The sequence below is a fragment of the Abrus precatorius genome, unplaced genomic scaffold, assembly GCF_003935025.1.
Source record: "Abrus precatorius isolate BTA unplaced genomic scaffold, Abrus_2018 Scaffold11, whole genome shotgun sequence".
Taxonomy (NCBI): Eukaryota; Viridiplantae; Streptophyta; class Magnoliopsida; order Fabales; family Fabaceae; genus Abrus; species Abrus precatorius.
Genome location: NW_020874303.1, coordinates 19,285,249 through 19,310,633, shown reverse-complemented (window position 1 = coordinate 19,310,633; position 25,385 = coordinate 19,285,249). Strand labels below are relative to the sequence as shown.

The 25,385-nt window shown below is 28.6% G+C and overlaps 3 protein-coding genes across 8 annotated transcripts; 2 read left to right on the top strand and 1 right to left on the bottom strand.

The window, feature by feature from the left end:
• Window positions 1-368: 368 nt before the first annotated feature.
• On the top strand, window positions 369-713 carry LOC113855764. The gene has a single exon (XM_027487397.1). The coding sequence runs from the start codon at window positions 369-371 to the stop codon at window positions 711-713; it is 345 nt and encodes a 114-aa protein (XP_027343198.1).
• A 10,441-nt stretch (window positions 714-11,154) lies between these two features.
• On the top strand, window positions 11,155-17,484 carry LOC113854341 (serine/threonine-protein kinase STY13-like). 6 transcript variants are annotated; one of them, XM_027485287.1, is made up of 4 exons: window positions 11,155-11,335; window positions 12,045-12,087; window positions 12,147-13,140; window positions 16,582-17,365. In XM_027485287.1, exons 3-4 carry the CDS (start codon window positions 12,230-12,232, stop codon window positions 16,919-16,921), a joined length of 1,251 nt encoding a protein of 416 aa, XP_027341088.1. In that variant the 5' UTR covers window positions 11,155-11,335; window positions 12,045-12,087; window positions 12,147-12,229; the 3' UTR covers window positions 16,922-17,365. The 6 variants fall into 6 exon arrangements, with proteins under 6 accessions (XP_027341088.1, XP_027341086.1, XP_027341085.1 ...); XM_027485285.1 differs by lacking the exon at window positions 12,045-12,087 and adding an exon at window positions 11,866-11,915; XM_027485284.1 differs by lacking the exon at window positions 12,045-12,087 and having other exon boundaries at window positions 16,582-17,484.
• A 1,804-nt stretch (window positions 17,485-19,288) lies between these two features.
• LOC113856088 (probable methyltransferase PMT18) lies at window positions 19,289-22,447 on the bottom strand. The gene is made up of 5 exons (XM_027487756.1): window positions 21,758-22,447; window positions 21,246-21,456; window positions 20,633-20,930; window positions 19,872-20,336; window positions 19,289-19,758 (listed from the first exon to the last, which is right to left on the bottom strand). The coding sequence occupies exons 1-5, from the start codon at window positions 22,445-22,447 to the stop codon at window positions 19,527-19,529; spliced, it is 1,896 nt and encodes a 631-aa protein (XP_027343557.1). The 3' UTR covers window positions 19,289-19,526.
• Between the last annotated feature and the right edge of the window lie 2,938 nt (window positions 22,448-25,385).

Below are 25,385 nucleotides of genomic sequence, written 5' to 3'. Positions count from 1 at the left end.
ATGGCATCGGAGAGTTCCTTTGTGGAGCCAACAATACCAAAGTTTGACGGGCACTATAATCATTGGGTGATAGAGAATTTTTTACGTTCAAAGGTGTACTGGGGTCTGGTGGAAAATGGGATTCATAAAGTAACACAAGGAATACCTCTTACCGATGTTCAAAGAAAAAGTATTGATGATAAGAAATTAAAAGACTTGAAGGCAAAGAACTACCTATTTCAAGCATTAGATCGTTCAATCTTGGAGACTATTCTTAACAAGGATATAGCAAAGACATATGGGATTCCTTGAAGCAGAAGTATCAAGGCACATTATGAGTCAAGCGTGCATAATTGCAAGCTCTAAGAAAAGAGTTCGAAATTCTCCACATGAAGGAGGGAGAATTCGTCAATGATTATTTTGCTCAGACACTTTCCATAGCCAACAACATGAAGGCTAATGGTGAAAACAAGGGAAATGTTGTTGTAGTGGAAAAAATTTTAAGATGCATGACTTCCAAGTTTGATTATGTTGTGTGCTCCATTGAGGAGTCTAAGGATACAAACACACTGACCATTAATGAATTGCAAAGCAGCCTGCTCATACATGAACAACGCATGACTCCTCATGTTGAAGAAGAACATGCCTTAAAGGTTGCTCATGGAGATCAAAATGCTCAATATGCAGAAAGGGGACAAGGTCGTGGAGTTTTTGGACGACAAAGACGAGGATGAGGACAAGGCAGACAAGGATTTGACAAATTCGCAGTGGAGTGCTATAATTGTCATCAACTTGGGCATTTCAGCTGGGAATGTTCAAACCAAAAGAAAGAGGCCAACTATGTAGAGATTGAGGAAGAAATGTTATTAATGGCATACACAGATATGAACAAGTCAAATGAAGAGGCAATGTGGTTTCTTGATTCTGGATGTAGCAATCACATGTGCGGGAAGAAGCAATACTTCTCAAATCTTGATGAAAGTTACAAAGACTCTGTCAAGTTGGGCAATAATTCCAACATGGCTGTAACTGGAAAAGGTAACATCAAGTTAACCATGAATGGCAAAACACATATTGTTACTGGAGTCTTCTTTGTACTGGAATTGAGGACTAATTTGCTAAGTATTGGGCAATTACAAGAAAAGGGGCTTAGTATTATGTTTCAACATGGAAAGTGCAAAGTTTTCCATCCTAAAAACAGTTTAATCATAGAAACCAGAATATCTTCAAATCCAATGTTCATGTTGCACGCCACATCTCAACCTGCAAAATCCACTTGCTTTCACACAGTTACAGAAGATATATTGGCACTGCAGATATGGATACTTAAGTTCAACAGAAGAGTATGGTAAATGGCTTACCTAAAATAAAGGCACCAACAAAACTGTGTAAGGACTGTTTGGTAGAGAAGCAACCAAGAGATTCATTTCCAAAGAAGAGTACTTAGAGGGCCACACAAATCCTGCAACTAATACATGCTGATATTTGTGGACCAATCAAACCTATTTCCAACAGCCAAAAAAAGGTATTTGATTACCTTTATTGATGATTCTAATAGAAAAACATGGATTTATTTCTTGAAAGAAAAATCAAAAGTTTTTTTTTGTCTTCAAGAATTTTAAGATTCAGGTGGAGAAGAAAGTTGCTTCATTAATCAAAGGCTTGCGCACTGATTGGGGAGGAGAGTTTACATCACAAGAATTCACCAATTTTTGTTATGAAAATGGTATTCGAAGGCAATTGACAGCCGCATATATACCCCAACAGAACAGGATTGCAGAACGAAATAACAGAACCATTATGAACATGGTTCGGAGCATGCTCTCAGAGAAGAAAATGTCCAAAATCTTCGGGGCTAAAGCTGCAAACTGGTTCGTGCATGTCTTGAATCGGAGTCCAATATTAGCAGTGAGAAATCATAGGCCAAAAGAAGTTTGGAGCGGAGTCAAACCTTTAGTTAAGTATTTTAGAGTTTTTGGATATATTTCTCATGCTCATGTGCCTGATGCTAAAAGAACCATGCTAAATGATAAAAGCACGTGTTATGTTCTGTTGGGGGTTAGTGAAGTCTCAAAAGCATACAAGTTTTATGATTCAATTTCACAAAAGATTATAATAAGATGGATGTTGTTTTTAAAGAAGATAAGGTATGGGATTGGGATAAGAAGTATGAAGAAGCCATCCTATGTAATTTAGATTGGGGTGATAAAGATGTGGAATTTGTTGTGGAAGAAGAAAATGAGACATGGTATGAATCTAATCATAATATTGACATCGAAGAAGAGGATAATATTTCCTCTTATTCTATGGCAGAAGAAAATATTTCTAGCCCCAGTCAACAAAGGTGTAAAAGACCACCGCTTTGGATGGAAGATTATAAAACTGGAAAAGGACTTTCTGAAGGAAATACAGAAGTTAATCTGGCTATGTTTACAGCTGGTGATGGTGATCCTACTCACTTTGATGCTGCTGTCAAAATTGAAAAAGGGAGAAAAGGCATAGATGTGGAGATAGAAACAATAAAAAGAAATGACACATGAGAATTGATGGAATTACTTGACAGAGCAAAGAAAGTTGGAATGAAGTGGGTTTATAAGACTAAATTCAAAGATAATGGAAAAGTGGACAAATACAAAGCCAAGTTTGTAGTGAAGGGGTATGCAAAAGAGTATGGGGTAGACTACACATAAATATTTGTACCAGCTCGCATGGAGACAATTCGTTTGGTGGTAGCACTTGCTGCTCAAAAGGGATGGACAATCTATCAGTTAGACTTAAAGTCAGCATTTTTACATGGAGAGTTGAATGAAACAGTGTATGTGGATCAGCCTTGTGGTTATGTACAAAAAGGGGGTGAGCATAAAGTTTATAGCTGAAAAAGGCCCTTTACGAACTTAAGCAAGCACTCCGTGCTTGGTACAACTGCATAAAAGCATACTTTATGAAGGAAGGTTTTGAGAAATGTGATTACAAGTATACTTTGTTTGTGAAGAAAGAAAGAAAAAGATAAAGTATTAACTGTTAGTTTGTATGTCGATGATCTTATTTTTATTGGAAATGATGAGTTGATGTTTGCAAAATTTAAAAGCTCCATGAAGCATGAATTTGACATGACAGATCTTGGTAAAATGAGATATTTTCTTAGTCTTGAAGTGTTGCAACGATCAGATGACATTTTCTTATGTCAAAAGAAATATGCATTAGAGATGCTGCAAAGGTTTGGAATGGATAAAAGCAATTCTGTGCACAATCCAATTGTTCTTGGTGTTAGACTCATAAAAGACGAATATGGTGTAAAGGTGAATAAGACTTACTATAAACAAATTGTGGGAAGTCTTATGTACCTAACATTTACTCAACCTGATATGATGTTCGTGGTGAACTTAATTAGCAGGTATATAGAGAATCCTAATAAGCTGCATTTACAAGTGGCTAAAAGGGTACTAAGATATTTAAAAGGAACAACTGAGTTTGGAATTTTCTACACAAAGGGAGAAAAAATACTTGGGGTTATGCAGGAAATTTGGATGATAGAAAAAATACTTCGGGTTATGTTTTCTTACTGTGTTCAGCTGCTATTTCTTGGTCATCGAGGAAACAACCAATTGTGAGTCTATCAACTACGAAGCTGAGTTTATAGGTGCAACATTGTGTGCTTGTCAAGCCATATGGTTGAAAAGAGTGCTAGAAAAACTATGTAAAATGCAAAGCAAGACAACTATGATTTAGTGTGATAGTAGTTCTGCTATTAAACTTTCTAGGAATCCAGTTATGCATGATCGTTGAAAGCATATTGATGTTCGTTTTTATTTTCTTCGGGATCTTACAAAGGTTGGAACTATCGAGATAATACACTGCGACACACAAGAACAAGTGACTGATATTATGACCAAACCACTCAAGCAAGATGTTTTTCTAAAACTACGCAAGTTACTAGGAGTATGTTCAGAGTTTGATATAAACTGATTGCATATAGCATTCAATTTAAAGGAGGATTTGTTAGTCAGTTTTATGGTTCCCCTATTTTAGGAGGAGCAGTTGTGTCTTTAAATTGGTCTATCACGTTATTAGGAGATAGTGGACTGTAAACGTGGATAGTTTTTATTTTCAATTTTTCTATTCATATGTAAGGTTATATATTGGCCAAGTTTGTTCTTTTGAAATAAAAGTGTTGCTTCTTTCAACTCCTTTATCTTTTACATAAGTTTTTGTTAGTTTTCAACAATTTTTTATATAAAAATTTGTTATTTTCTCTATTTATGTTTATATAAAAATGTAATGAATGTTCATGCCATGATTGGAGGAATCCAATCTCACTTTTCTTTTGTATTGCTTTTGCAATAGATGATACTAGTTATTGATTTATTTTATACATAATATTTAATTTAGTTTTATAACTTTTGAAAAATGTAATAGTTGCTTAATAAATTTGACAAAAACAAAAAACAACAAATTATAAAATTTGTAAAAAATAATTAAGAATAAGTTAAACACATAATTATAAAATAAAATAAAAAACAAACCAATAAAATAAGATAACGTAATTAGAAATGTCAATATAAAAAAATAAATAAATAAAATAATACAAAAACACACAAATTAATGTGAAGAAAAAAGTTATAATAATAGAATATTTATAAGATCATACAAATACAAATAACTATACATAAAAAAATACAAATAAGTTAATTAATAAATTAAACTTTAAATAAAATAAATGAATTAGCAAAGTCACGCAACTATATAAAAAAAATAGTAAAATTCACAACAATAGAATATTTAAGAGTGAGACTTAAAAAAATTTTAAATCTTAATAAAATAAGACCATGAATTGTTTAAGAAAAATGAGGGAACCACTTATATAAACTTAATAAAATATTTAACAATTAAAATAAGTTAAACTCATGAGATAATTATTTAAAAATTAAAAAAATCTGCTTGAAGATAAATTAAAATGAATGATTTGTGGATAAAATCTATTTTATACATGAGTTGTATAAATATATTAGACTTTGTTTGTAAGATTAATAATTGGAGAGAAAAAAAGGAAAAGATAAAACTTTTATTATATATTTTTAATTTAAGAGTTTTTAAAATCAAGAAAAATAGATATGTAGATTTTTTAAATGTCCTCTAAAACTATATTTTTTATATATACAAGAGAAAAATCAAATTATACCGATAAAAATATATTATTTAATTTTTTTATTAAATAATTTAATAAACAAATAAAATATTAAATTTAAAGTTATATTAAACATATCTCACACACACACACACATATATATATATATATATATATATATATATATAAATTTAGATAATACTAATTATCTATGAAAGGAATTTATGGAAGAAATGACATACCAACAAAAATTCGATTATCAATTCTAGAAGACAATACATCACCAGTTGAGATAAATGTAAACTCAATCTGATAAACAATATCAGTAGGCTCATAAAGATGAACGAAAGTTGAAGACTGAAAGTTAATCTTGAAAGTTTGGTTAGTGCAACAGTAATCTTCTATATTTCGTTTAACTCCAAAGTTACCCAAAATATAAAAATCACTTTCACAAAATACATCCTTAAACTTATTTATGAATACTTTCCTTATAGGTGCTTGGATTTGACCTCCCTGTAAAGTTGTTGAGGAAAATAAATCATTTGAAAATATTATTATTATTACCCCCTACAAAATAATAATTAATTTAATAATAATATAATTCACATGGACATCGAGTAAAATCATCTCAACAAAAATAATATTGTGTTCATTATTATATCTAGTCATACTCTACTTATGAATTACCGTGCCTTAATTTTTCATGTTGATTTGAGTGAAAAAATGTCAGAAATCTGGTCCGAATTGGGAGTTGTCTTCTCATAATCAAAGGAATATCAAAATTACATAGCAAATTAACTTTCAATCATTAAAACCTTAAGGGACAATGAAGAACCTAACTAATGTCTGTGTTTAAGAAAAAAATTAAACAATATATTTATATAAAATATATGAAGTTTGAATGAACATGCCTAGTAAGAAATAAAAGGATAAAAACGCTACTGAGTATTGGATATTATAATTCTAAATAAACTGTGAGTCAATTAATACAAATAAGTAAATAGAAACAAAATGGGAGATAGGAAAAGCATAAAACTCTGAAAATAGTTGAGCAAACTTCCTATATTTATTGAAAAACTATGAATCTACAAAGTGCAAACACACTATTCAAATGAATGCTAGTCCTTTAATAATGAACAGTATAAACTGAATTTTTAGTTAGAAATGATTATAGGAAATATTTTTAAAATTATAGACAATTATTTTTAAAATGTAGTAAATATTATTATTCTTGTTTAAGATATTTTATTTTTATTTAATTTTATTTTTTATTATGTGCTAATAGTGTAATTATAGAAAAAATATTCAAATACTCCATAAAATTATAGAAAGATTACAATATTACAATTAAGATAAAATATTTAGATATTATAAAATTAAATATTTTTATTATTTTTAATCATTATGGGTGCTATTAGTGTGGGTGTGATCAATATTTTATAATAAAATATACAAATATAGTCATCAAAGGAATATACTATAATAATTAGTAAATATTATTATTCTTGTTTAAGGTATTATATTTTAATTGAATTTTATTTATGATTATACATTTTTATAATAATTATAGAAAAAAAAAACTCTCTCATATTAAGCCTGATTAAAAAGCATATAATATAAAATATAATTTAATATTTAGTTCAAATTATTTATTATTTTTTATTTAACATATTTTATTGTATCTCTAGTTTTAAGATGTTTTTATTGTTAGAATTTTTTTTTAAAAATAATGTTACTCCATAACTTTTTTGAATAATTATTTTTTATTTCATTGCACATTTAATTGAAAAAATTTATTATTATTAGAAAGTTTTTAAAAAATAATTATTATTCTCATTTAATGTTTTCTATTTTGATTTAATTTTATTTTGATTATACAAGTAATTATAAAAAAACTCTCTTGTGTTAAGCTTAATTAGAAAACATATAATATAAATATAATTTAATATTTAGTTTAAATTATTTATTTTTTATTTAAAATATTTTATTATATCTCTAATTTTAAGTTTTTTAATTATTAAAAGATTTTAAAAAAGAAATACTATTACTACATAATTTTCTTGGATAATTATGGTTGATTTCATTGTATCTTGAAATCAAAATTTTTTATTATTGTTAAATTTTTTTTAAAAGAATTATAAGATATACTATAATAATTAATAAATATTATTATTCTTGTTTAAAGTATTCTATTTTAATTTTATTTTATTTTAAACTGTAGACTATTAGAGTAATTATAAAAAAAAATTATCTCGTGTTAAGCTTATTAGAAATTATAAAATATAAAATAAATTTAATATTTAATTTAAATTATTTTATTGTATCTCTAATTTAAAGATTTTTTATTATTAAAAAGTTTTAAAAAATTATAAAGTATATTATAATAATTAGTAAATATTATTATTCTTGTTTAAAGTATTCTATTTTATTTTTATTTTATTTTTGATTATGTACTATTTAAGTAATTATAAAAAAAAATTTAATTTATTTAGAAAATTATGAAAAAATTACAATACTATAGTATCAATTAGTAATAATTTATACCAAAAAATAAAATAAATTTATTAGAGATACAATATTTTTTATGATCTATTGTAAAAAATTTAAAATTATTGTCAATTAGTAATTAAAGAAATTAATGTAATTAAATCAATTTTCTCATTTACTATTTAGAAAATTAAAATCAATGAATATTATAGAATTTGTTAGTTATATTATTTTTAAAAATATTTAAAAAACTTCCTTATGCCACGTGTACAAAGATGGATTAAGTTTTATATATTACATAAATATACTTTTAAATTTTATAAAAATAAAAACTATTTGACAATAATTTTATAAATGTTTGACTTTAATAATTTTTTATATAAATAATATATAATTATAATTCTCAAATAATTTGTCTTATTTAAAAATAATTTTTAATATATAAATAAGAAAAGAGCCTCGCTTGATAAAATAAGCAACTTATGTTTTATCAATTATAAAAATAACTTTAATGGATATTAACATATCGATGTAGGATGATATTCACTATCATATAACATTTTTTACAATTTTGTAGAAAAAATATTGGTGTTTATTTATTTTACAAACTCTTTTAAATAAATAGTAAAAATATTTAATTATTTAAAAAACGAGTTAACTCAAGCATGTATTATGTAAATTGGATTTGTTTATTTTAAAATATATATTTTTTACAAGTTAATGTATATTACACTATTGTCTATTAACAGCCACCAACAACAATTAATGAACCTCCAAAGAAAATGTTAGTAAGCTCTGACCGACTATTGACTTAATAAATTGAGTCGTTAGTTACGTATATTAAAAATTATGTTAATAAAAACATGCCATAGACAAATAAATATTATAATACATCAGAGTTGTGGCATGGTAGTATGGAGTTTTTGTCCTTCTATTAAATAATGGGCTTAAGGTCATTGACAACACTTGTGGGTTTTTCAAATTTTATGATAAAATATTATCTAAATTTTATTTACATTATATATATATATATATATATATAAAGCACATAAATTAGAAAATATGTTTAATAATAAATAATAATTTTTCTATGATTTTATATTTATAATTTAGTTTTAAGAATTTTGCCTCTTAAATTTAGAGTACTATATAATTGTTTAAAAATTTAAGATTTTATTAATTAGTTATTAAATACATATTTTAAGATAAAATATTTATATATTTTATAAGTTACTAACCGGTATAATTTAATTTTGATGCATTGCTAATGTAAAAATGTTTACACCGTGAACATTGTTATTAACGCTTTTACGTCAGATTTATTGATTTTAAACTTTTGTAAATGCATAAAATATTTTTAATTGATAAATATGTTTTAATATTTTTTATTTAAATAAATTTCAAGTAATTTAATTAAAATAATGTTTAACAATTAATATTATCATTAATGGAGTTATATAATTTTTGTTTATATAAATAAAAAGTAAAATATTAAAACATTAAATTCATAAATAAATGACAATTAATTATTTAATATTATATTATTTAACAATACATTTTTAATTTAATAAATAAAATTATTATTTATTTAAAATTAAATTTAAACATTTATATTACTCAATAATATTTTATAAAATAATAAATTACCTATTTAATTGTTAGATCATCTTATATTATTTTTATAACTCTTATATACCAAATCTTATATAATTTAAATATTTATAAATATGTTATTTAATTTTTTATAAAAATTTAAAATTTTATGTATACTAAATTTATTTTCATTTTATTATAAAAATATTTTTTATTTTTATTTTTTAAAATTAGAAAAATACTTCTAATTTTCAAAATAATTAAAATGAGAAAAAATGTGAAATATCAAGCAACATATAAAAAAGAAGAAGTTAATAACAACAAAGTTAATTAAATTAAAATAATTTTAAAACAAAAAACTATAAAATTACAATGTGATAAAATAGAAAATTTTTCTCATGAAAATAATCTGTTATGCAATTTTTTAAGAGAAAATTTCAAAAGGCTTTTACATTTACCTCATAAAAAAATGAGTGAAGTTTTAAACTTGTCTGAGACTTTATTTATTTTATTTTACATAAAAAATTTATTGAGTCACAAATATAAAATTAGATAAGTGTATTAACGAAATAATAATAATAATAATAACAATAATAAATAAAATTTAATAAATTTAAATGTTAAACAATTAGTAAAAGATGCCACATAAAAATTTTGCTCACAAAAAATTTAGTTATGTATATAAATATTAAATAATAAATTTAATTTTAATATATTTTTAATATAAAAATTTATACAGTATTAAGAATTATTGATTTACTTTGTTTTTGTATTACAGTAAATACATTTTTAATATTTTGAAAATAAGTATTTAATTACATTTTTTTGGTATTATAATAACAATTTTTGTTTTCTAACAGTTTAACAATTCTATTTTTGTTATCATCATTTTATAAAAATCAATAAATAATTAATATTATTTATAATTAATGTTTGTTGACAAAGGATAATTAACAAGTGAAAAATAAATGAATGATTTAATAAATTGTTAAGTAATATTTTTTTATAAATTTTAAAATATTAAACATTTTAAATTATTTTGCAAAATAATAAATTAAAAAAAAGGTGCAAATATGTAGCAAAAATCATAGTCAATTAAGCTATTGAAAAATTAATAAATTTTTTAACATGTGCAACATTGTACATAATAAAAGTTTATATATAATAAATTTTTTATTATAAATTATATATTTTATTATAATTTAATATATTGATATATTTAAATATTACATTTTAATATAATTTTTAATTTTTATTATATAAAAAATTTAAAAATTAACTACCCTTCAAATATCAGTATAGAAAATTAAAATCTAAAAAAAGAATTAAAAATTTTATTAATCTTAACTGTTAAATTTAAATGTAAGCATTGAGAAGTAGTAAATTATTATTAATTTTTTATTATAATAAAATATATAATAATTTTAAATAAAAATATTATTTTAAATACTTTGTTTTAACAGTTAAGTTTAATAAGATTAAAAAAATTGAAATAAACTGCAATACTTAAAAGATTTATATCACATAATACTTGCTGAGTTGTTTCCGTTACATATTAATTATCAATAAATGCATATGCGTAAAATAATAAAAAGAATTGAGATTAGCGAAGAGCATTTATTTTGGCTTTTATGGGTAAAGAGGACGTGCAGGTTAACAATGAGGGAGGGTAGGTTTTGGTTTTGGACCAAAAAGTCAAAAACGCAAAGCGTATTAAGTGGAGACGCAAATAAAGCTTGAGTGCGCTGCGGGTACTGGATACTAGCCCAAGTGTGTCGTGAATAGTGCTTAAAATATGGAAGGAAAGAAACAAAATAAATAAATAGGTAAGTAAATAAATAAAGAATAAAAAAGTAGTGAAGAAAAACAAGCAATGAAGACTTTAGAATGTTAGGAACGGAAGAAGAAAAAGACTAGGCATAAAAAAAATAAAATCATAAATAAATATAAATATAAATAAAAAAACAAAAAAGAAAGTCATCCATTTCATTTCTTCTGCTCTTTCTCTGGTCTCTGGCTTCCTTCGTACGGGAGAACTCAATCTTGTCCATTTCCGTTTGGGTTTTCTCTCTTCGATCTCTCTTCTTTCCTTCGTTTTCTGAGACTCTATCATCCCAACTCGCGTGGTTAAAGTCAAGCCCTCTTCTTGATGTAAGTGTATCCGTGTCTTCTTAAGCTTTTGCTTCTGTACTTTTCTGATTTTAGGGTTTGTTGAGGTTTTCACTCTTTTTCGCTCTTTTTTTGTAAGATCAGTGACGAGTTCACGAATATTCTGTGAGATTTGACTTAGAAGCTGGTTTCAGTGATTTCGAAAATTTTGGTCTTTTTTTTTTACACTTTTTTGTTTCTGGAGTTTATTTGTATCTTGTGGGTGTTTTGCTCTCTGTGCGTGTCTCTTTTTATTTTTTTTGACAAATTCGCTTTGAATTTTTTCTTGCCTGTGTTTGATATGCAAGGCTTATGCTGCAGCTTATGGTTCTAATCCGAAATTTTATTTTATTTATTTTTCTAAAATTTTTAATTGTTCTTTTGGAAAGTGGTTTGTGTTCCAGAGAAGTCTTAGTGTGCCCTGATTTGCACAAGAGCATACTGATAAATCTGGTACTTGAGGGTTTACAATTGCAATTTTTTTTTGGTAGAGCGTTCTGTGTGTTTAATTGTTTTTCCTTTTTCTTCAACAGTTTGTTTCACATGCATTTTGATTACAAGTTTTGAAAAAACTGATGTTGGGGTAACTGACGCGTTTTTTGCTGGGTGATGTTTACTAGACCAGCTTTTCCGCGTCTTTTGTCATAAATCCAGCAATTATAGTAGGGAGGTCTTAAGTTGTTTTATATTTATTTTTTTTTGGTTGGTGCAGTTGATAATGAGACAAATGCTAACATGGAGGTTACTTTTTTGCGGTAATTGAAATTTGTAAATCCAAATGCTAAATTCTTTTGTGGGCTTATCTTGGTTTTAGGGTTTTGTTCAGGTAGTTTAATTTACAATTTCTGATGCTGAAAAAATAACAAGGCTTGGAGGCTTTTCTCTTCTGTGTGGAAAATGTTGGAAGGAGGTGCAAAATTCCCGGGAATAATAGATCTCAACAAGCATAATAACAACTATTATGATTTCTCTCAAGGCTTTTACCATAAGCTTGGGGAGGGTACTAATATGTCAATTGACAGCGTTGGGAGCTTACAGACAAGTAATGGTGGGGGATCTGTTGCGATGTCTATTGATAATAGCAGTGTTGGCTCCAACGATTCCCATACTCGCATGTTGGACCACCAAGGGTTGAGGAGGCGTGCCAATGATAACTACTCTGTTGCACATAGTGCTAATCGCCGGGGAAGAGTCACACATGCTTTGAGTGACGATGCTTTAGCTCAAGCTCTAATGGACAATAGTTCTCCGACTGAGGGGCTTGACAATTTTGATGAGTGGACAATTGATTTGAGGAAACTTAATATGGGTGAGCCTTTTGCTCAAGGAGCTTTTGGGAAACTCTACAGAGGTACCTACAATGGTGAAGATGTTGCTATCAAGATCTTGGAGAGGCCTGAAAACGATCCAGCAAAAGCTCAATTGATGGAACAACAGTTTCAGCAGGAGGTCATGATGCTGGCTACACTCAAGCATCCTAACATTGTTCGGTTCATCGGTGCATGCCGCAAGCCAATGGTCTGGTGCATTGTAACTGAGTATGCAAAAGGTGGTTCAGTTCGACAATTTTTAATGAAGCGTCAAAACCGTTCAGTTCCCCTCAAATTGGCTGTCAAACAAGCTTTGGATGTTGCAAGGGGGATGGCATATGTTCATGGCCTTGGATTGATCCACAGGGACTTGAAGTCTGATAATCTTTTGATTTTTGGTGACAAGTCAATTAAAATTGCTGACTTTGGAGTTGCCCGCATTGAGGTACAAACTGAAGGAATGACACCTGAGACTGGAACATACCGTTGGATGGCTCCGTAAGATTATTTACTGTTTTTTTCCTTATGATTTTAATTTAATATGCATTCTGGTTTCATGTTTCTGAAACTATGTTTTTGACAATTTCTCTAAACTTTTTTAAAGATATTTATTGAAGGAAAGATTGCTTTTAGGTAGTGCTGACAAACAATTGATCCTTCTTTTATGTGTCAACATCATTTTTTTTGGGTTCATAATGAGTTGTTTGTGATCCCAAGTTGAAATGGCACGTACTGCTGAAAGCCTGAAATAGTAATATTACTATTTCCTTATCGGCTACATATTTTTTGTGTATAATTAATTTGTCTGCTTCTGGATTTACATATTGGCTGGCGCTGGTTAATCTTGTTCTATTGGGTTTTTTTTATTTTTCATTTTTATTGAAGTACTTGTCACTAGAGTATAATTATGACATACATTTCTTTCAATCACATTCTATCCTTGTCTTCTTATCATTATCTTTCATGCTTCAAGAAGTGGAGGATAATCTTCTGTTTCTTTTGTTTTGACTTGAAGGGTAAGGAAATATCAAACTGTGCTAATACTACAAAAAATTATAAATATGGTTAAGTATCAAATGCAGCTTGGGCTTCACTGTATATTTTAGAAGCAAGTTCTGAAGATAATGCAATGCTAGTCTCTGAAAATTATCGTCATTGGAAGTTGCTGTTGACACGATAGTTTAAAAATTCTGTTCTTGTTTTGGATCCCACGTAGTGCCTATAATTTTTCTTTTTGACTATTTGTTTTCCTACATAACCTGTATATTTTTTGTTTGAGGGCTGATAAGTTTTTTTTAACAATGATGCCATTGATTTTTTCTCATCTATCTTCTGCTCTTCATTCCACCTCACTCCTTATTTGGAAAATGACACGCATTTTGTATCCTGCTGAATTTGGCTGGAGTAATTTGTGAATCTTGGAAAAAAGTTTTTCTCTTCTTTCTTAATCTTAGCAAATTGATATATTTGTGTAGATGCATTACACTATGCTGGTTTGCAGCTAATTCCTATCATGTGAAGATTTTAGTGGTAGAAATGCACAGTCCTGCATAGGGGAATCATTCGTCTAGCTTTGTGTATCCTAAGAGCAATGCTTAACCCAATCCAATATGCGTATGCATTTGTCCCAATAAACTAATTTTCTGCTGGCCCATGTCAACCTGAAGTTGGAGAAGTCAAAATCGCCATAGTTTTGGTTTTGAGTTAGTAAGCTAGTTATGGTTTGGGTAAGTGCTAAGCTTGGGTATTGAAGTTAAAATGTTTATATCACTTGTAGGTATTTTTTAGGGAAATTCTGGTCGAGTGAGTTTTGTTTCTTGTAGTTGGTTTTAGTTACTGAAAGCAGCTGTATGTTCCAGTCTCTTATGTGTTTGTTATTTGAATATTGGCATGATTTAGTGACCAAAGTTGCATGAATGCGGGTACAAAGAAATAAAAAACCCATTAACAATTAAGTAATTGAATCATAAAATAACTGTAATGTTGATGTTGTAACCTAAGTTGGCATAAGTATTGAAAGAAGGCACAAGTTTTGGCAGGAGTAAAGTAGAAGTTTGTTTATTAGTAAACCAGACCACTTAGTTGATAGGATTTGGTATGCATTAATATGTGTCCAATAAATACTGGTACTGGATTCTTACACACTACCAATGTATCAGTATATAGAAATTCTTGAAAGGTTTTCCTAATTGAATGCATAATTGCTCAAAGAGTGCTTTATAACAAAATGAAAGAAAGTAGCTAGTACAGTGTAGATTATCTCACCCATTCCTTGGCTAAAGGAGAAAGTATCAATTATAGGAATCTACTTGATTGCATTAAAGATAAATCTTATTTGCTCTTTATTCCTTTTTGGTTTGCTCATTGCTATCTAGCAGGTCTGATTTACATAATTTCACTTGGTGCATATATCTGGGATGCGATTGTTGTGAACAGACCTTTAATTTTACTGCATTGTGGCCAGGTTATCACAAGATCTGTCATGGACATATCTTTTCCAATTATCGCCATATATCATAGCAGTGTTGTGAAATATGAAAAACCTATCTTTGATTACAGTCATATTCTATTGCATGCATGTTGTGTTGCAGATACTATCTTGTCTTGATGGGTAACAGTTGTTGCATGATGAGTTCAAATGTTTGGATTGTCTCTATTGGATGTTTAATTTGTTGTGTTTTGTTTTTTAACCACTTTTGTGTTTTCTGGCTTGAAATAGGCCCCAGTAATTGTTTTTGGTTTGGACCTTTTGTATTGATGGAGGTTTGATATTAGTTGCATATCTGTTACCATTATATATGTATATCGGTAATATTTAATGATGGCTTGAGCGTTTTGTTTTATACTGTTACACTAATTGATTAGTCAATTTAAATGTATTGGGCGATATAATTTAATTGTGTTACTAAAATGGCAACCTGGAATCTATATGGAGGAGGATTATGAATGATTTAAGATTACAGTTTCTTGTGGGTGACTCCAAATGCTTAGGATCAAGGCTTGTTGTGTTTGCTGCTGTTATTCTCAAGTTGTTTTGACTAACTGACATGGCATATATTCTATGCAAAACAGCATAAGGAAGCATGTTTAAAATTAGGGTGCACTAATTAGTTTATTCAAATTGGGTGAGGTATTTCTTAGTAACTGAGATGGTTTTAGCTGAAAACTAGAAGATATGCTTGCAACATTATTGAAACCATATAGTGTGAACTGAAATCTTTTCTGTTTTTGGTATTGCTTTCTGATAACTGTGTTAACTTTCTGGTGGATCTTGGGCATACCCATGAGACTTATCGGAGTAAGAATGGAAAATTGTTTTAATGACATGTTTATGTGCTTTATGGTGTCTTTTTTGTTTGGAGGAAAATGCTTGGGATGGGATTGTTTTGATTGATTATCTTTGTGCTATTCCGAGGGTGACATTCATGAAATTTCCTTGTTAGACGTTCAGAGGAATTGGAATTCTATTTAGTGTTTTATTCTTTTTTGGGGCTTTCTAATAATGATGTCTTTACCATTTTCTTTACTTGTTTTTCTTATTTTTTTTCTAATACTATTCTTCTGTGGAATGAAGGATGCTGTTAGCTTTCTAGAACTAGCTATAATGACTGAATGGAGGAGATTTATAATGGAATTTATTGAGTACCAGTTATTAGAAGATATGTGGACAGTTTTATTTGTTAGCTGTGTATATTATTCTGATTACATCTGCTTCAGAGTCTATTACATCTGTTAGTTTTCATGTTTCTACTATGAATAAAACCCTATTTGGTGATTTATCATATATTTTTGGCTAACATGATCTAACTTGTTTGAAATGCTGAAATGCATAACTAAAGTGATATTTGAATATGTTGTTTGCTAATCTGTTTTTATATTTTTGTTTTAAATAATAATTTGATGTGATATGTAAATATGGTGTTTGCTGATCTGCTGCAGGGAGATGATTCAACACAGGCCATACACACAGAAGGTGGATGTATATAGCTTTGGGATTGTTCTGTGGGAACTCATCACTGGTATGCTTCCATTTCAGAACATGACAGCAGTACAGGCCGCATTTGCTGTTGTCAACAAAAATGTTCGCCCAATCATACCCAATGATTGCCTACCTGTTCTCCGTGAGATCATGACAAGATGCTGGGATCCCAACCCTGATGTTAGGCCACCATTTGCTGAAATTGTAGGAATGCTTGAGAATGCGGAGACTGAGATCATGACAACAGTTCGGAAGGCCCGATTCAGGTGTTGCATGACTCAACCAATGACTGCTGACTGATCCTGGGAAAGTAAATGAAAAGAAGTCATAAAAACATAGACTGCAAAATTTGGGGGCAAGATGAGACTCTGGTAGTGAAGGGTGACTATATAATAGCTTTGTGTATTTGTGTGTTTTATTTCTTTCTTCTGAAGAAAAAAAATGAAAATCGTATCTGGAGACTTTTTGCTTCTTCGGTTTCTGTTTACTGGATGTCTGTTCTGAATTAGTAAAGAGGAGATGGTGTATGTAATACATGCATGCATTACAGTTATGTATAGCTTCTGAAGGCAAGTTGAAATGAGATCATGGGCGAAAACTTTTGCTGTATATTTACGCTTGCACAACAATTACCCCGGGGACTGACCTACTCCTAGGGTTTGGATCTGTGGGGCTTAAGTTCAGGTAGTAAAAGAAATTTGATTTCATTGATTTTTACTATGACCCTAAATAACCAGAGAAAATTCTTCGTAAAATATGGTTTTGTTAGGAAGAGGTGGTGGTAATTGGTTCATTATAACGTTGGTGTTAAATGTAGACTATTTAAAAATAAGCGATTTGGTTATATAACATTTTGTTTTACTCTGCAGATAGCTCTCATTGCCTTAAGTGCGTCACTTTCTGTAAGATGTTGATATCAATCTAAGCTCGTCCTTGATTGAAATTTGTGTTCCATTAAGAAAATGTGATCCTCGTGTTTTTGAACTTTACACTGCACATTCCTACCTTTTACCCTAATAAAAGAGCAGAAACATTAAAAGTTAAAGTCAATGTTTGTCTCGTTAGTGTAATTCCTTATACAGACTGCGCACTTCCTCTTCAGCAGCCTGATTTCCCCCCCTTCATTTCACACTTATTGACAGCTTTATTGTTTTGAGAAAATAATAAATGATTTTTAACAATGTTTGCTAACAGGTTCTTTCTTTTGGTTTGTAGATTCGTGTTTTCTATCTTTATTTGAGAGAAACGATTCATTTACATGTGCTAAGCAAGGATGTAAGAGTTATCAGCTCTTGCATGTTTTGTGATCTAAACTAAATTTTTGTGACTAAACACAAGTTTACTTACTCTCACGGTAGTTGAATCAATATACTCCTTACAAGTTACAAAAGCTTCGGTATCGGATCTACGATTTTCTTTTTGTAACGTTGCATTCTAAGCATCTTTAATTTTATCATTCACAAAATAATCTAGTAAATAAATAGAGGGAGAATAAAAAAGTATAATTTAAGTTAAAAATTATAGTATTTTGTCAGGCCAGTAATCAAATTAAAATTGGCTTTTTGTTAACATCTTATGTTAATTTCGGTGGTTCAATTAATTCAGTTCAAGAAGGGAATAAAATAAGAAGAATATGATAAGAAAAAAAGAGTAAGGCAATTAAGCAAATATTTATTATTGAGTATGTAAATTATTTGACACAAATATTTTAGTTTAATTAATAGTTTTAAGTTTGAGTTTTAAATATATATATGTTAAATATTTAGAGAAAAAAAATATGTCGCTCACTATGATTTTACCTTTTGTGTAATATACCTATAATTTAGATAAAAAAATATAATTTATTTATAATATCTAACACTTAAAGCATAGAATATGACATTGACATTTAAATTATAACTTTTATTTTTCTCTTATTAATTTTTTACATCACATAAATATTTTATTTAGTGTGATACATTATAATTAAGATTTTTTTTATAGTTTGAAAGATATGAAAGAGTTTAAATGGTAAGGGAAGGGAAGAAAATGAAAAGAAGAGAGGATGGAAGTTAACAAAAAAAAATTAATTTAGAGGAATTTAAAAACATAAATTTACAAGAGTTTTGTAAGATTTATAAAAATTTATTCTCACCTTTAAAAATTCTCAAAAAGGATTACTTTCAAATAAACCTTTCACTTTCTTCTTCTTCTACTGAATTTAACTCCTAATTAAAGTCTACGTCATTTCTCTTAGCCACCACATCAACTTTTCTAATTTTGTAGTTTCTCAAAATAATGATAGTTAATAATTACATAAAGAAGGTTCCTTATCCAAAATTTAGAGTCATTTTCAATAGATATAACTTTCATTATTCCTTTATGCTACATTAATATTTCAATTAATCTAAAAACATCATTTATTGTTTAACATAGCGCTATGTTAGCATTTTAGTTACTTCTTTTAGTCCCTTTTATATATTTTTAACTAAATTGCACACATCACTAAAATTAATTAAACTTACTCATTTTTTAAAAATTATTATTACATGATAAATTTATTCTTATTTAATATCACAGTATCCAGTCGCATTATCAATGTTTATGTTTATTTATTTTAATTTAAGTTTTCACCAACTCCATTTTTTATTTTTTTAGAACGTGCCTTAGAAAAATCAGAATAACGTGGAAGAATAATTTATTAATGGTAGAGTTGTTTCTACGTAACTATGTAATACACAACGTGCATTTACGCTCTATATTTAGATAAACATCATATACTTAAACTTATAATCAGAAAGACAAAAATTAACAGAAAAGGTGTCCGTGAAATGCAGGGGATTTCACGGGTCGAAATCTAGTTACAATTTAATTTCTAAGAGGGGAAAACAAAAAGGTTAAAAAAGAAATTTGTAATAAAACCTATCTACTTGTTTTGATTCTCTTTAATTTCGCCAGTCCAGTAAGCTTTTTCGGCAACAAGGATTTTTTCTGGGTTGAAGGGTCCACTTTCATGATCCATTATGTTGCTTTTCCATTTCATTGAATCAGTTATGCTTTTAATCTTCACGAGAAGCTCTACTCCTTCTCTGAATATAACAGTGCCTTCTGGCCTCAAAATTCTATCCATCTCCAGTAGTATAAGAGTAATGTTGCACCTTCCACACACAATTATTCATCAAGTCAAAAACCATATAATAAGAAGCAATAGCATGGTGAAAAATAACCTAAGCTAAATAGTTAGATATAATATCCAAATAGGTTTACCTACCTATCCTGATATATGCCAAATACATTACTTGCATGGATGAGATCATATGTTCTTGGATAAGTTGAGAAAGCTTCACACCAATCATGGTAAGTACCAATAAAGCCTCGTTCATAAATTGCACCCAATGTGTCATGGTCTGAATTTGGAGGAACAACATTCATAACCCACACTGGATATTTTATTAAGGCTGCTGCAAATCCACCAAGATAAGCATTCATGTCAATGACGTTTCTATATTTCCCTTGGGAAAGAGGAATGAGATGCTTATAATGTGCTATTCTTTCCCTCCACAGTTCATTGTCCTTTTGAAATTTCTCTGCATTGATGTTTGGTATTGAACCACTGCTAATTCGAGGAGGGATGGCAAATGCACGCTTAGGCCATTTTTCTAGTGTCCCTCCAGATACTTTGTCTGGGCTGCTAACTTCTGGCAATGGAGTTATGCACTTTTCCATATTTTGGTACCTTTTCAGTGCAATTAAACGAAGAAAATGGTAAGAACAACAAAGGTTTTCATTATATAATAAAGTGAGCCTACGCATAGTAGAAAAAATAAATCTTAAGATACAGTAGGTATGGTATTGTTAGCGCTACTATCAAAATCGACATTTCATCTTAGTAATAGTTGTCAATTTTAGTTATTGAGATAAAAGCAGTGGTTATCAAGATGAAATGATCAATTATGATTGAAAAATAATACCAATAGTAACTATGAAACTATATCTACGTTTTGTTACAGAAGAAATTATCTAAAGAATTACCAAGCCATGTCAGGATTGTCAGATTGGCATATGTGAGGTGTTTTAAAAATCTGTTTCTTCTGTAAACATTCAATGTGATTTTTAGGCTTTTGCCAAATGGCGAGGTCATCCTTCTCAATTACTTTGTTCCAACATATGCTTTTGGCCACTGCCTCAATAGCATCTTGCTCTTGCTTCAAATCCTCTTGGGTCCTTTCCCACCCCCTCCAATATTTCTTCCATCTAATAGGTGGGCCAGAAAGAATCCAATAGCCACCTGGTCTGAGAACTCTATCCACTTCAATCAAATACATACCATCTGTGGGATGGAAATTAGAGACTTAATAACTAGTAAAAATGCAAAAAAATAAAAAATTTTAAAAAATTATTGTTACATATAATTAGCAGAACGATTATTTTTATTTTTCCCTTTTAAGAATAAAAATGGAAGAATAACAACTTGGGAAATCCAAGCAAAAATGGTTCCATTTTCATATGACAATGTTGAAAGAATGATTAATGCCTTAATTACATATGTACTTAATTAACTCTTTGTTTGATTAATTGTTTCTTAGTTACTAAATTATATAGCCAATGAAAATAGTGAGCCATCATAATAAAGAAGTGCGAATACCAAATTTGTCCCAAGGTATCAAGCAGCGAGAACAATGGGCCATATCAAACGCCCTTGCTGGGTATGGAATCCTCTGTGAAGCCATGATGCCAATCATTGCTGGAACTCCTCTTTCCAATGCAAATTGAACCTGAGCTTCATGTGTATCCCTTGGTGCAAAAGACATTGCTTGTATGTCCCTTTTCAAAAGATAAGCACCCCAACTTGCTACCTTTACAATTAGAAGAGCAGGAAGGAACAAAGTGTGAGCAACATATATAAAATCCTTCATACAGAAAAACACATTTTGTCCTAATTAATGTTTAATCTAAATTTGAGATGTAGAGGGGAAAAAGTACACGATAAATCACCAATCAAACTCAACTCCTAAGCATTCATGCATTTTTGTCTTTTACACACTACTATAACAAGGTCCAAAGTTCCAAACACAATGTTACAATAGATAGAAATAAACTTCAACAAAATAAATAGAGGCATAGACACAAACCAAGATGGAATATAGATGAACTTACACCACACCCCGTATCAATTGCAGTTCTGATATTACCACTGGTGAGGGGAATAAGCTCATTAATGTCATCAATGTATGCATCAGCTCCACGGGGAAACATTGTACCTCCTCCAGGGAATCTGAACCTGTCACCCTCAACTTGAATCCAGTTTTGAACAGCTTTCTCAATGCTAAGCTCTTTGTGTGGAATATTGTCATACCAAGCATAATCTCTACTTTGAGGCCATTTGAAAGGTGGCTTATATTTTGGTGGAGGAGGTATAAGACAGTACAGTAATTCTTCCTTGGAGGGGCAATGCCGCTCCCTATACTTCAACATGTTTCGGTCAAATTTGCGACCTCTAACTGGATCTTGGCATGGTGTATATTCACTAAATGACATGTCACATGGTGGGAACTCTTGCACCCCTTGAGAACTTTTTACGTCAATTTGATGATGACTTTCAAAATCTAAATTGGAAGTTGATGATTGAATTGCTGAAGATGCTGTGTCCAATGGAGCTGACCCACTAGTGCAGTCTACTTTTGTGTAGATTTCAGATTGGTTATTAGGATTTGAAGTATTTCTCCATGCACCCATTATGTAAGACAAAATACATAGTCCACTAACCCCTAAAATCCATGTGAGACGATTTCTCTTATTTTCAAGCTGATTATAATGTTTTGGTGATCCATTGTAATCCTTGCCCATTTTCTTTTTGTTTTCAGTTCTGAAAAAATTTTCAAATAAACAAATAACATTAGCTTATGTTCACAAGTTTGAGATAGATGAAGCTACCACACAATAGAATGTTATAGGCATATACCCGTTGTTATAATTAAAAGGGCATACAACTAGTTCATTAATGGCATTCTTTTTCTACCTTTCTGCGTTATTTCTTCTGTTTGAAGTAAAAGAAAAGACAAGGCTGGGATGGAGCAAAAGATTAATTTACTGAAGATGAAGATATATATGTAACGTGTGTATGTAAAATATAGTTTAATTTCGATGTAAGAAGCGACTATAAAATATTAATTACCACCATTAGTGAACTATCTCTAAAATAATAAGCTGGAGAGAGAGAGAGAGATGAAATGAATTTGGTGATTGAACACAGAAAACAAGTAGGCATTAGGCCAACAAGGCAAAAAAGTATTCTGAACATGAAAAATGAAGAGACCAGAAAGATAAACAAGCATATTTTTAAGGAAAAATTCATTGAAACTTCAACCTTTTAGTTCTATATTTCCAAAACAAACAAACAGGGAAGAATGAAGACTAATAATAAGAAATGTGTAACATACTAAAACTAAATTTATTAAAAGCAGCCATGATATATTTCTTTTTAAAGAAAAAAAAGAAACAAACCTGAAATCTAAAGAATATAAGTGGAACATGTGATATTAAAAATGAAATTAACAGAGGAGTATTAGATTGTAGATATACTAGTAATTCTTCTTTTTAGACTTAATTAGCTATTATTATAGATGCTTCTTCGCTCTATTTTCATCTCGGTTTGACATAGTAATAAGGTACTTGCAAATTAACTAGGAAAATGTACTTAATATATGAGAAAAATAATTTAAAAAATTACCGTAGAAAACAAAAGAGCATATTTCAGAGTTTTCAGTCAAAATTAAAGTCGATTTATTATGTAATCTTACTCAAATAACTGGCTATCTATTGTTCTATTCTATTTGAATTATTATCTACACATGCAAGTTTTAGATTCAGGAGCAACTAAACAAACCAAGAACAATATGATGAGAACAAACAAAGAAATGGAAGGTGAATCTTGTCAACATACCAGAGAGGATATGTATCGAGCAGAGTCAAAGAATGTGTAAATTTATTACGATGATGTTGATTAAGATCAAAAGGGAATAAAAAGAGTAGGGAGACAGACAGAAAAGGAAGGTGGAGTTTGCTTATGGCTATATTTTGCATTTTCCTTTGTTCCCTAACTTCTAGTACATCCAGAGAAATGAAGGAAAGGGGAGGCATGGAAAGAAGTAAGTTAAGTTGGATTTAGTCAAAAAACCTATAATAGGAGACATGGTACCCTCTAATTACTCTTCATTCACCCATTCTAAAACGAATTTGGATCATATGTTCCTAAAAGATGTGACATTAATTGCCTCTTCCCACGATACTAGATAATCAAGAGCACAAAATCCATATACATTATTGAATATATCTTCTCTACGTGAATTATCTTGAGAAAAAAAGTGAGACAATTAAACAAATATTTAAAGAGTTGAGGTTGGTTTGATTTCTTTTCTTTCTTTCTTTCTCAAAGGTAGTATGTATAGGGGATAAGTGTATAGGTTTAAGAGTAGAAACTATCAATTAATGTATATAGTATATAATTAAAATTTGTTAGAAACTATATACTCACATTTTTTAAATTATTGGTGTGGGTACTACCAAAAAAGAAAAATCAGTTTAGTTTAAAAAACACTTTTTTAATTATTGATTTTACGAATAATTAAAAAGAACAGTGCCATATCCTCTTATAAACTTTCTTATTGATCATTCTAATATTTTTAGTATTACATTCAAAATTAAATACATTTAATACATAAGAGCAAAAATTATTTAACTGAAAAATAATGCTTTTCTATTATCCAACAATAATCGAATGAAAATAATTGTTATAACAGTAAAAAAATAATATAAGTATAATATTAATAGTACATTTTTTTATTTTTATTATGGGTCATTCATTTTAAAATTTGATTAAATTAATTTTAAACTCAAGATATAATTGAAATATAAATTTAAATATTTCGAACTATAAAATTGTATTAAAACTTGAATTCTTTATTAAACATATTAGGATTAAATTTTTTAATGTCATCATAAAAAAATATTATATCTTTTTATTTGAAAAGCATAAATACTAAAGAGATCAGCATTATATATATTACTATAAACATTTTATTTGATTTATAATCTTTTAAAATATTTACTTTTTAAATATAAACATTAGTTAATTTATGAAAAATTAAGGATTTTAATTCAGTAAACAATATATCACTATTTTAATACTAACATGTTTTTATATATTTAAAAATAAATATTAAATTAATATGTTGTATATCAATAGAAAAGATAAATATGTCTAACTATGCGTTTTATGTGTTTGATGTTAGCTCTTCATTTATTTTATTAATATTTTATATCTGTAGTGTATGGATGCACCATTTTAAAAAAAAAAGTAAAATACTATTAACATATTTTTTAATATATTTTGTTAACACATAATTAGTTAGAATTTATTAAATATTAAATTAGGAGTAAGAAAAAAATAAGATTGATCTAATTTTTATAAATTTTAACTAATTATCAAGGAGTATATTAAAAAAAATTTAAAAGTGTGTTAGTGATATTTCTCTTCTCCGATATTATAAATTACTTTTGCAGATTGTATTTATTTATTTATTGTCTGCTTTATAGATTGTGTTAAAGAGCTCGCTGGACATCACATCTCACATGGGCTATGATCACCATTATTGGGCTTGCAAATAAGTGGGCTACAAAACGATTCAAATTAAAAATTATTTAAATAAATAATTTATATTTAATATTATTACATATTATTTTAATGTTTTTTTGACGAAAGGGAAAATAAAGAATGGGAAAGTTC

What these genes read in the sequence shown, in the direction of transcription:
- LOC113856088 (XM_027487756.1), bottom strand. Translation starts at nt 22,447, where the DNA reads ATGGGCAAGGATTACAATGGATCACCAAAACATTATAATCAGCTTGAA. An exon ending in GATACCTTGGGACAAATTTG is followed by an intron (nt 20,931 to 21,245) that starts GTATTCGCACTT and finishes TCCATCCCACAG; the next exon opens with ATGGTATGTATTTGATTGAA. An exon ending in GACAATCCTGACATGGCTTG is followed by an intron (nt 20,337 to 20,632) that starts GTAATTCTTTAG and finishes TGCACTGAAAAG; the next exon opens with GTACCAAAATATGGAAAAGT.
- LOC113854341 (XM_027485284.1), top strand. Translation starts at nt 12,230, where the DNA reads ATGTTGGAAGGAGGTGCAAAATTCCCGGGAATAATAGATCTCAACAAG. An exon ending in ACATACCGTTGGATGGCTCC is followed by an intron (nt 13,141 to 16,581) that starts GTAAGATTATTT and finishes GATCTGCTGCAG; the next exon opens with GGAGATGATTCAACACAGGC.
- LOC113855764 (XM_027487397.1), top strand. Translation starts at nt 369, where the DNA reads ATGAAGGAGGGAGAATTCGTCAATGATTATTTTGCTCAGACACTTTCC.